We start from the raw sequence: 12,423 nt of genomic DNA, 5'->3' as shown, positions 1-12,423 counted from the left end.
GACCATATAATGTGGCAGTTGGTGGTTGAATTTTTTCTTTAAATCATTAAAAATGAATTGCAACTATCAACATATTTTAATTTAATTACAAAATTTGATTTAAAAATATGACATCTTTGTCATTTTCCTTTACTGAGAGACGGATGCTTTAAATTACACATGCATCGAGAGGAGCATAGAGGGAAAGATTGCACGGCTGCCGCTGTGAGTACTTCATAGATACTGTAGTCATTTCGTGGTGCATGAATATATATATATATGTATTTCATATTTGGTTCTTGTCACATAGGCTAATAGGCACAGAGAGCAATACAGTTTGATCTTACTTCAGTGTGCTAGTGTGAGAAAGACAGTTTTCAGCCGTGGAGTTCTAAAAGACAAAATTCAATTTTTTTTCTTCACTGGTTTTTATTTTGTTTTATATCAAAATTGATTATGAAAATGTGGCTTGTGATTTTTATTATTGTTTGATTTTTAAAGATTATTTAATCATACATACATTCTACATAATTGCGTTGGTATCTTACAAAGTTCGAGAATAAGGTGATTGATCGCCGCGTTAGTGTCATGCTACTTCTACTCGAAGGCTGAAGAGAGAAGGAGTAACAAAGCGCGGAGACAAAATTGTCAACTAGTATATGTATGTTTAGTTGATGAGTTTTGTAAGTCTTTCTATACTCATTTCTCTTAGTGTGTTTGTTCTGGCTTAGGAGCCCGGTGGTAGGTTTTGCTTTGTTAAATCCTACCTCGGTTTGCACATTTTTATTTTTGTTTATTATTCTTATATATGTGTGATGTGGATATGGAATTAATATTAGAGCTAAAATTGACATTGAGTTTTTAAGTTGGAATCGATTCACCTTCGTTATAGGTTAAACTAGTACCCATCCTAGAACTTTCACCTTGTTTTGTATAAAAGATTAGATTTGAATGCATAAAATACTAGTTTAGGTATGTTTCAACGAAGACATGAAAAGTTTGTGATCAACTTGAAGGTAGGTGATGGATACTCAAGAAGAAAACATGTCCATTTCAACTCTCCCAAAATGATAGGATTAGAATAAGAATAATAGGGACTAACAGGAGAATGCAAATAATAGGTCCTTTAAGCCAAATCCAGGCATAGCTAGGTAGCTACTCTCTAGCTTCCAGCTATTTCTTCTGTGCCAAAGGACAATCCAATCTTATCTGTCAACTAACAATTTAATTTTAATTTTCGTGTCAACATGTGCTATCTGCTTGTGAGATTCAAAATACAAGACAGCATACGCAATCGTGAAGCTAGTCGGGCCAAAGTTTATTTAAACCCTACCAATCAAAATTGCATTCTCAAACAACCCAACTCAACGACCGGACCAACACTACTATATTGAGCCACAATCGTTTACTTCCCCACTGACTGCAATTAAACCCCAAAGAACCTTGACAAATTAATTCTCCTGCTTAAGGTTTCCAACAGCCAACCTGCCATCCCCATCCAAAAGCTTCACAAATACCAACAACAAGAGGTCCCCCTTGAGAGTCCCTCACTGCATTCCATAATTCCATTCTACACAATCCAAAATCTACAAGCTTATTAGGATCTCAGAGTCTCCAAGAGTTGAAATTTTCTAGGTAGCAGAGCCATGGCTTTGGTGGTCAGAGTCTTGGCTCTAGCGGCGGCGGTGACGGCTGTTTTGGAGATGTCCAGTGCAGCTGTGTACAAGGTCGGAGACTCCGCCGGGTGGACCACCTTCGGAAATGTCAACTACAAACAATGGGCTGCTTCTAAAACTTTCCAACTTGGTGATGTTATCAGTGAGTTATTATCTCCCAGTTTATAGTTTCTCTTTTTCAGCATGATTTTGAACGTAATTTTGGAAAATAATTTTCGCACTCATTTTTCTATTGTATAGTATACTTGGTGCGATGGCAAGTGCCTTCGCCCATGAGCGGTAGGTCTTGGGTTCGAGACTTGGGAGCAGCCTCTCCATACCTCTCCCAGACCCTGCGTAAAGCGGGAGCCTTGTGCACTGGGTACGACCTTTATAGTATACTTATTTTTGTTCCTTAGTGCTTTTTTAATTTATTAATTTAAAAACTAAAAACAAATAGAAAAATAACATGCATATGCGAAACAATTTCTCCTGATTGTCATTCATCTCTCGGTAATGAATGTTTTTAAGTGTTACCGATTGCGTATGATAGTTTTCAAATTTTTCACGATCTTAGGAAAACAATTATATGCAACATTTTGATAATGTAAATAATTTAGTGATTAATTTCAAAAGGGTCTCTAAGTGAATGATGATGATCATGGAGGCCATTATTGGTTATTAGAAAAAGTGAAAAAAGGGAAGGGTGATGGATCTCTTTCTAACGCACGCGTGCTCTCTGCAATCCCATTGGAAATTAAATTATTGTCCACTATGGATGTTTGGCATTAGAATATCCATCTCTTGATCCGATCTATCACGATGGTTTTCCAGAAGATGAAGGATTTGAGGGGTAATGCTACGGCAACTAACTACATAGATTAAATTTTGTAAATCATATGATGTGATTTTTATGATTGAATTATTACTTAAGTGTTGATTAACGTATTTATTTTATATTGATGACACATCACATGTTTTGCAAACTTTTAAAACCTTGTTTTGAATGTCTTATGTTATGTGGGATCAATCAGGATTCGAATACAACCCCCAACTCCACAACGTGATCCGCGTTACGCACGCCATGTATCGGTCATGCAACGCCTCACTCCCCCTCGACTCCTACACCACCGGAAATGACACAATCACCATCACCACCAGAGGCCATTACTTCTACATGTGCGGGGTCCCCGGTCACTGCCAGGCCGGCCAGAAGGTCGACATCAACGCCATGCGCCATCCTTCGTCGGCAGCTCCAACTCCTTCGGCATTGGCCCCCCCAACAGTTCCTGCTCCTCACGCACCGACGCCAGGTCCAAGCATCGCTGCTCCATTACAATCTCTGAAGGGAAATTTTGGGCTGCTGGGATTAACACTTGTTGTTTCTGGTCTCGCTTAGTCACTCAAGATTATTGGTTTTATACATATCGGGCAGTAATTTGAGTCTTTTTACTGCTCTTTTGAGATGGGTTAGTAGTGATTTTCGTACTTGATATACAGACATTACATATATAGCTTACAAAACCTTGGAATAAATTTCGGATATTACCAAAATGTTGGAAGATTGGCATAAATAATCATCAATTTTTGGCTCAGATCAATCATACAGCTGAGGTAAACATTTTCACCGTGTTATATGAACTCTTTTCGGACGGTATATTAGTTCACACTTAATTTTAACAATAAGAAGCTGTTCACAATACCACATCGGTCGGTAACTAATAAGAAGCAATACATTAAAGTAAGGTTACAAATCCGGAAAAAGAAAGGTTTTCCACGACTAGCAAACATATTAAAAGGAGAAGAAGCTAAAGGAAGGGATGAATTAACAGATGTATAACGTATTGCTTGCGGTTAAGATCGATTTCAATTTGATCCATCACACTAGAACCCCGAATCCGGGAGTTTAAGTTTTGGTTCTGGGTCCTGAACCTAGGGTTCCAAGTCCTAAGCCAGGGGTACGAATTCCCAAATATCAACTCTCTTGGAATGGAAGACAAATAAATGCAAGAATGTAATGGTAAATTAAAACGTGTTCCGTTGCACTCTATTTGTGTCAACTGGAACATCATTCAAAAGTAGCAGATGCTGATATGCTGATATGCTATTGCTTCTGCAAGAATGCGTCAAAACTGTAAGAGCTCAGAAGTTCCTTTTAAGTAAACATCATCTGTAAAGACTATCAAAACTAATGTTGATTAATTTCTCACTAAATCATTTTCTCGGCAACACTAAAATCAGTACAAGTACATTGGGTCGCATCCTTCCCATTCTTGCAAATTCCTGTGTAACCCGTCATTTATTCAGCGTCCCAGACTTAACCTCTATGTCTGCATTAATCTGCCGTATATTATCATCCAGATATACATGCTACAAAATTCAGGTGGGTGTGATCCGTTTACCCTCGGTGCGAGGGGAAGCATATTGATGCATTCTAAAGTCCTAGATCCTAAGGTAAACTTACAGAGAAAGAATAAGATTTTAGGTTCAAAGAATGGAGGAAGCTCTAAAGAATTAAGTCCTCATGGATGATCAGACCTTATTATCAGCCGGACACATGATGTTAGACCAGAAGACTAGTGAGAAGTGGGCGCTCCATATCTCCATTCCTTCCAACCTTTCTTCTATCTCGATGCTGAGTTCTGCCATCAGAGAATTATGAAGAAGATTAAAAATTTGTCAATAGAAAAGGTAAAATGCATGTTCGGGCAAGAGATTTGTTTTCACATCATAGGTGCTATATTTGGCAAGTAAAGCAACAAAGTTGTTTACAACGAAAGCAAGTGCTAATTGGCTTACTTTCTATCCACTCTATGCAAAAGCAAGTGCCGTACGGTCAAAACCTCTCGCAAAAGAGGCACAGTGAAGTGGGAAAAAGGAGAAAATTGAATCATCTCACTGACATAAGCCTTTAAAGAAATGATAAATATCAATTGAACTGGAAGAAAATAATTCATGAATAATCCATGGACTAAAATCCACATCGAAAGAGACCATTGTAACCCCAGTATATTCGGTTCAAACATATTCAATGTGCCATGTAGTCTCCTCCCAAGTTGACATATATAAAAGAACGAAAACTTCTTTATTTATCTGGTCTGCAGAACACATATTTCTCAGGCATATACATCTATGCATCACTGTATTCTAGGTGCCAAAAACAAACCCAGGACTTGAAAAAGTGTTCACTTTCTGGATGGGCATGCTATATATTTGAGAAACTTGAGTCTCACAACCTTGTCACTCGTACAAATCTTCTCTCTTGGATGCACATTGGCATCTTTCTAATAAATTTTGCAGGCTACCCACACATCAAAAAAGATGAAAAAGAAAGGCGACGTTGTGACATGATCACTTTATACAACGGAACCAAATTTGTATTTGAAGACCATATAAAATGCCACAAGCTTGCCATCATAATGAGGATTAACTAATGCACACATCTAACTATTTTGATAGATTTGGCATAAGCAAAGCATCATAGAGACCTTACACTAGTCGATTGGAGCTCCACCGAAGCTGGATCCTCATTCTCCTGCAAGAAAAACTAACATAAGTCAATATTTGCGGTCTAGTGCTGGTAGCATGCATTAAGAGGATGGATGGCAATACCTCAAGCAATAAATCCTTCCTGGTAATCAAGCCAAGCACACGAGATGGACGGGGAACAACAAATATATGCCTCAGACCTAGTTGTCGGAAAAGATTATATACCTGCACCATCATAAAGAACAATATAAATTTCAGTTAGAACTACATGCCATGCAAGAAAAGCCTTAAATGAATGGTAGCGAAATTATCACCTTTGTCAAAGACATATCCTCAGGGACAATGTAAGGAGATGGGTTCAAAAATGGGGCAAGATCTATGTACATTTCTAAGTCATCTGAACTCAGATGTACATCATTCATCGATAAGCCTTTACTGGAAGCAGGTTTCACAAATTCACTGATGGTGTGCCTGGAATATAAAGGGAACTGTCAAACATCTTCTAGTAAAAGGTGAGGGCCAGAATACAAAAAAATTTCAAGCCTCGACTTGCCTGATAGACCTGGATCCTCTTGGATCACAAGGTAAAGGACTATGTTGGAAATCCACCTTCGACTGCAGAAGTACCAACAAGTGACTGCATCACAATTCATATACTCACATTAATGTTTTAAAACATTTGCATTGTCTGCTTCAAAAAACGAAATCAGACTTAAATGGAGAAATTAGAAATACCATACCTACGAAGCATTAGTCCAATTACAAGTGTTTCCCCATTTCTTGCATGATCAATCACCTGGAGGGGATACAAAATGAAACACACACTTATATATCAAGCAAAAAGAATGAGAGAGGTTAAGAGAGGAAAAAACAAAGTAAAGCATACAGGGAAGCCATTATGATTGTTGCTCCGCAAAATAGAAACCACATCTGCAACCTTAACAACACGAGGGAAGGAAATCACCTACAGAGACAGAAAATTGAGCACAGTAAGCTTACTATTGAAATAAAAGTAAAAGAACAAATAAGTCCATGCATTGTGAAATCATTGAAGCACAAGGCACTCACACCATGTACAATTAAAATGGAAAATGCAACCACAGGCAAAAAAAGGTGTTTGATACCAGAAATAGTGCCTGCTGAAGTTATTTGGGGGAATAGGCATCCCCTTTTAAGTAATAAGAGAAGGTAGTCTTTCAACTTTTTTTCTTTTCTGCCTTCATTTGGATGTTTCCATATTTGGGTGAGAACTGAACAAAAGGCTCCCTAACGTCCAATTCAGTCATCTATAGTGCTATGAAGCATAACCCTTTTACCAAAGGATCCAGACAAATCAATTTGGGCATAACCTTTACAGTTTAAGGAGGCTCCTCGTACTTGAGATAGGCATCAGAAGTGAGATGGATCAGGTATGCAAGTTCTAGACAAGTGAACATCTCTAGGCACATTTGAACATATGACTCTGTACTGATGTTTACATGTAAGGGGTCAGCCATGAAAAGTTATCTATTGTCCATGTCAGCACCAAACACATGCCCTTGTCTACAATCTTAATAAAGAGATTTGAAATTTAATAATGGCATTCACCCTTTTTCCAGATGCCTCTTTTGCAGTCATCTTCCTCATTTGGTACTTGGGTCTTGATTCCAGTAATGGAATGCTCTTTAATCGCGCCTGTTCTTCGTACAGGCCTTCATTGAAAGCATCACCAACAGCCTGCAAATGTAAAAGGTGTAAGTATTTCTCCAAAGCATCTACTAATATAATAAAAGTTTCAGAAGTGTACCTTTGAAATAAGAAGAACAAGCATGATAAGAGGCAATAATTTCAAATTATTTGTGATTTCAACCATAATGACGCACAGAGACACTGTCATCCGCATTGAACCTCCAAGAAAAGAAGCTGCTCCCAGTAGAGCATATCTGCAGAACCAGTAAGCATGAGAGGAAAGTTCATGAATACATTACATGGGTCGTACCCAGTGCACAAGGCTCCCGCTTTACGCAGGGTCTGGGAGAGGTGAATGTCGGCTAGCCTTACCCCCATTTATGGAGAGGCTGCTCCCAAGTCTCGAACCCGAGACCTACCGCTCATGGGCGAAGGCACTTGCCATCGCACCAAGTGCGACCTCTCATGAATACATTACATGCATTGAAAAAAAAAAACACATTTAGTTTTAAATCTCTGTTAATAAATATTCACAAGACTCACGTTCCCTCTTCAATGTTGAGCTTCTTGTAAAAGCTAACCACAAACTTGCCCACAAGACGCCCATATGTAGATCCTATCATGATCCCAGGAACAAATTGACCAGCTGGAACGGCAGTACCAAATGTCACAACTGCTAATGAATAAAACATCACCTGGAATGCATTGGGAAAAAAAAGTTACACAAATAATCCTTAAGGGAGTAATGACAAAAGAAAAACTAACTTCCTTCTGGGAATATTCATAGTCAAATTACATTTTTATTGAAAATATTCAATGTTCTCCAAGCCCCTATACTTATTTTAGAGATTAGATTCATTTTCCAAGAGCATATATACTTTCTTATGTATGTTATCTTTTGTCCTTTGAAATATTTCTTTGGGGAAGGCAAGCTCTGTCGACAAGACCTTACAATATTCTAAATATATTTTCATACTGCCAGTGGGAGTATCTGTGCATGAGCTAAAATGACATACAAAATAGAGGAGCCTTGTCATTAACTTCTAAAAAATGAATACAATGCTTTAAGAGGAAAAAGCAAGCGTTGAGTGAAGTAAACAAATGCAATACCAAGAAGGTCAACAAACTTTGGGCACTATACTCATGAACTGTTTTTGCACTAAACAAATTCCTAATTGCATCATCCTGCAACCAAAAGAAAAAATAAATCTGTAATGAGACCCATGAGGCAACCTGAAAACCAATATGTAAAGGATGAAGTAAATGATTCCAGAAATTCTAAAAACCTGAGTATTGAAGAAAATAGTTGCGAGATCATTGTATTCCTTGTTCTTACTGCAATAAAACTGGAAATACGATAAATTAGAAATGAATATTCTGACGTTGCTTCAGAATTCTCAGAATTCAGTATTTAGACCCAAAGTATATTCTCAACACCCAAATGAAGCTGAATCTTAGTAACAAAACAAAATGATTCTTTAATCAGTAAGAGTAACTTAGGGCTTAGGGTCAATGAGAGACTTGAACTTGGGAGTTTAAAATGAGCTTTCCCAAGAAAATTAACAATAATGATAACTATCTCCGCTAATTTTTTAAACCATAAAACCCAAGTGGCTTCCACATGTATTGAGAACTCCAGACATTTTCCAGTTAAACCTACAAGTTTCATAGAGATGTTCTTGGTATATTAATACTAGTTACTCTTTTTTTTTTTATTAAGAGTAGACATATTCACCTTCAGTTATAAGTTGACCATTCAATTTCCATATCATGATATGACTACAAGGGAAAATAAAAGTGCTGTTTATTCAATTCATGCTAAATACAAAAGAAAGATATCACATACAAAACTGAAGCTAAATGGCAAGAAGAAAGAGAAAACCTATAGACGATTTCAAAATAACTGAGCAGGTAATTATAAGTTGACATCTTACATTTACATAATTCCCATACGTTCCTGGAGGCCTTGGGCATTCAATACCAGAATCCAGATCTGCTTCAGGGCATGGACTGCATTTTCGTAAAAGTGGTAGACCAAAGGAAATAATTGATGTTATCAGCGAGATGAGGCACGCTTCAATTATCTGCATTTTGGTGTTTGGTGTGAAGGTAAAAAAAAGGAGTTGAAGTCAATTTTAGAATCACATGGCGCTATTGAAAGAATATAAACGTTACCAACTACAGTCAAAAACCCACCTTGACTCGATTCCCATTCTTGTGCAAATAATTTCGACGCCAGTATGCAATATAAAACGTTAGCTGGTTAAATAAGGCTCCTGAAAAAAGAAAAGAAAATGAAAATAAAGTGAAATATTATGAGGAAAGAAAAACAAACAAAAAGCATGTAGACACACACAGCTCAGACAATGAACACCATACCCAGTAATCCTCCAATGACCCCAATAACCGCCATCGGCAAGAACTCCTCAAAAGAGTAGTCCTCTTGACCACTGAATGACATCAGTTAGGAAGTTAGAAAAGGCTCAAAACTGAGGAAAAATACAAAACTAAAGAGGTTTTTAGATATTTTTCTTGAAAATGAAAAATAAAACAAGATTAGATCTTAACTCTGATAAGTCCCATATTATGAAGCCACCTGAGCCAAAATGTCCACACTTTCCACTCTTACACCATCCCATTGCAGTACGCACCACAACAGCCACAATAGCAGAAGTAAAAAATACACGCCACATAAGTTGACTCTTCCACCTTATGAACAAAAAAATAAATAAAGGTTATAAAATCCCTAAAAGAAGGTTGAGGAAATGAGTTTTAATACTTAAAAGAGCTTTAACTCCACAAGGACTGACATATATAATTGTAATTCTATGTCTCAATCTAAAAGAGAAGTGCACATAAAACTGAAAGGACGAAGAACTAACCATCATAAAATGGTTTTAACCAATAAAAAATATAATCAAAATGCATATTGAGACAATAACTGCATGAGCAAGAATGAAATTGCATTACCAAGATGTAACTTCTTCCAGTGCAAATAGAACACCACCAACGGGAGCTCGAAAAGCAGCAGACACTCCAGCTGCACACCCACAGGTTACCTTTTCAAAAAATCACACAAATGTAAAATGAGTAAATTTTGAGGTTCATCATAGCTATTTTTAAATAGAAGAAATACCAGAGTTGGACACTTCAAAGAGCAAAGGAAGATGATAAGAACAGTACTTGGATAATTTTTTTTGGTAATTACTTATACAATCTTAACAAAAGTTACATACAGACATCCAATGAATATATAGTGTACATACTGCATTTTCTTTCAATAAAACAGAACGTCACATATGAACTAGATACGTGATATCAGTAGGGATAAACAAGAACAGCAGTACAACTACAAAAGCTCGTGAACTTGATGACTAGCATATGTTAGTCGTGAACAGAGAAATACTCGAAGAAGATAACTATGCCTGTGACTAAAATTGCAAGAGAAACTACGATTTATAGATTACATAAGAGAACCAACATAAGGTACAAAGTCCAGTTTCACACGGGTCAAACCTTTAAAGTTCAGACAAAAACACAAAAGACATGAATCACTCACCAGATCCCTACGATCCCGATCGCTATTAAATATCTGTAGCCACCTAGAGCTTAGATGGTATTTCGTAGATCCACCCTGTAATAAGATATGACCAAAATAATCTTTCAAAAAACATAATAGCAAGCAACTCAGATAGTAGAAAGATATTACGATATGGACATAAAAATATGGTTTTTAAGCACTTATGCTTGATCATTAGGATTGTATATTAAAAAAGGATACGAAAAATAATAATTACAAGAATGTGCAAACAATTGCCTACACACTCCAGAAGCTGAAAGAACTCTCCTGAAAACAAAAACTTTTAGGAATAATATGTGGTTCTGTGGCCTAGGTTACATAATTAGGGGCTTCAAAAAGATCAGTATGTGCTTACTTGTCCAAGCAAAGACGCAATACAAGCACCAGTATGAACAAGAGGGCCCTCTTTGCCTAAAGCTAGACCACCTCCCACGGAGCCAATGCTCCCAAAGATCTGTGCAATTGGCAGAAAAAATACTATAATGCAAAGAACATAGTTTAAATCCCAACAAACGAACACCAAACCAGATCACTATACCTTTCCAATCAAGGTTCTGAAAAGAAGTACACCGTGTATATCAACCCCTGCACATTTGAATAACAATCAGCGGACATTTCGTTGATAAAAGTAGCAACACTCAACAGAAATACATGATCAGTCCACCTTACCATTCAAATACCCCTTGATTTCGGGAATACCGGACCCAGCTGCTGCGGGTGCAAATTGTGTAACGATATATACAGACGAAAAAACCAAAACTAAGTTGATTAATATGTATACTACAAAACCAGCCACATATGATTTTTGGATTATTGCAAATGTCAATGCAAACTTCCAGCCTGCAAAGTTCTCGACTGCAATATTGATGAAAACCGCAGCTAATCCAGTGCCTGAAAGCAATCAAATGGATTGAATGAAATGAAATTGTTAATGCTGAATTCTACTAAAAATTGATTCTTTTGGAGTGACAGCAGAAAAGCTACACATTCAGTGCCGGAAGCCGACAAGTGCTTACCGATACCGATGAGCAAAGCAAAGAACCACTTCACCATCACATGATACCCAACATAGAGCTTCCCTCTCTGCGCCTGTAGATTGCCAAACACAAAATTAACCCCCCAAAAAAGGAACATTTCTAAAAAAAAAAAACTCCCTCTCAATTAAGCTTAAAATCGCAACCTGCTCCTCCCAATATGCGTAATTTTCAATAACTTCGTAGTCAAGGCTCTCGACGCCGACATCGTCGCTCTTCTTCATGAGACCGACGGCGTCGGGCTCGGCGGCTTCCTCCGAGTGCGGGAGGCGGGACCAGGCGAGCTTCGGCGCCCCGATCCCGTTCTGCAAATGATTCGACAGCATGATTGATTTCTCCAAATTCGGTATTCCGATCAAACCCTAGAAATTCGGAAATCGAAATCCAAGTCCACGCACCGCATAACCGATCGGAGATTGGATTGAGAAGCGAATTGAATTCCGGAAAAGCAGATATGTGTAATCGGAATCGGAAGAGTGTTTTTGGGAAGTGATTCGAAGAGAGAGATGAGTATGGCGTAAAAAAGTTGAGAACCGGGAGTGCCTCTCTCTCTCTCTCTCTCTCTCTCTCTCTGGCTTTTTTCTGTCGTTTTACGTTTTTTATTTGTTGACTGAAGAACCATCGCTTTGCAACGAAGCAGGTGCTTGCGCGCGAGGGAGTTGGATCCTCTGCGGCGGCGGTTGGGTGGAATTTTCGGATGTAGTGAATGGGCGGTCAGATCGTAGCGTTCGAGAAATGCAATGATCGTTGTTGGTGACGTGGGATGAAGTGTTCGGTAAGAATGGGATTAGAATGTAGCGGATTATTGCTTGAGGGAGGGGATTTAGGTCTTACGGTTGAGGAATATAAAATGATTAATAAATTAGATGGGATGGTGGTGGGGGGACGTGTCAGTGTCCAACCGAGGTGAGCAAAGGTGCATGGTCTTAGTGACAGGAACTAGTTCCGTTCCTTACATTAAAGATCAACACATCTGGATCCTGAATTGGTGTGTAAAAAAATCAAAGATGTTGCTTTG

The 12,423-nt window shown here is 38.0% G+C and overlaps 2 protein-coding genes across 4 annotated transcripts; one reads left to right on the top strand and one right to left on the bottom strand.

Annotated features, from left to right (window-relative positions):
- The first annotated feature begins 1,087 nt into the window (after positions 1 to 1,087).
- LOC103453106 (mavicyanin-like) lies at positions 1,088 to 3,188 on the top strand. The gene is made up of 2 exons (XM_008392648.4): positions 1,088 to 1,797; positions 2,669 to 3,188. The coding sequence occupies exons 1-2, from the start codon at positions 1,626 to 1,628 to the stop codon at positions 3,031 to 3,033; spliced, it is 537 nt and encodes a 178-aa protein (XP_008390870.1). The 5' UTR covers positions 1,088 to 1,625; the 3' UTR covers positions 3,034 to 3,188.
- A 621-nt stretch (positions 3,189 to 3,809) lies between these two features.
- LOC103453107 (chloride channel protein CLC-d) lies at positions 3,810 to 12,221 on the bottom strand. Of its 3 annotated transcripts, none has more exons than XR_011575096.1 (23): positions 11,552 to 12,154; positions 11,388 to 11,460; positions 11,041 to 11,262; positions 10,910 to 10,956; positions 10,727 to 10,825; positions 10,351 to 10,425; positions 9,762 to 9,850; positions 9,360 to 9,500; positions 9,171 to 9,241; positions 8,988 to 9,067; positions 8,726 to 8,875; positions 8,078 to 8,137; positions 7,902 to 7,976; positions 7,335 to 7,486; positions 6,910 to 7,045; positions 6,711 to 6,839; positions 6,010 to 6,087; positions 5,864 to 5,919; positions 5,677 to 5,760; positions 5,438 to 5,594; positions 5,247 to 5,348; positions 4,434 to 5,169; positions 3,810 to 4,276 (listed from the first exon to the last, which is right to left on the bottom strand). XR_011575096.1 is itself a non-coding variant. In XM_070811194.1 (23 exons), the coding sequence occupies exons 1-23, from the start codon at positions 11,729 to 11,731 to the stop codon at positions 4,259 to 4,261; spliced, it is 2,316 nt and encodes a 771-aa protein (XP_070667295.1). In that variant the 5' UTR covers positions 11,732 to 12,221; the 3' UTR covers positions 3,810 to 4,258. The 3 variants fall into 3 exon arrangements, 2 of the variants coding, with proteins under 2 accessions (XP_070667295.1, XP_008390871.3); XM_070811194.1 differs by having other exon boundaries at positions 5,128 to 5,169; positions 11,552 to 12,221; XM_008392649.4 differs by having other exon boundaries at positions 5,123 to 5,169.
- Between the last annotated feature and the right edge of the window lie 202 nt (positions 12,222 to 12,423).

This window comes from Malus domestica, chromosome 13, assembly GCF_042453785.1.
Source record: "Malus domestica chromosome 13, GDT2T_hap1".
NCBI classification, from domain to species: domain Eukaryota; kingdom Viridiplantae; phylum Streptophyta; class Magnoliopsida; order Rosales; family Rosaceae; genus Malus; species Malus domestica.
The sequence above is the reverse complement of the archived record's forward strand: the minus strand, read 5'-3'. Positions and strand labels throughout refer to the sequence as shown.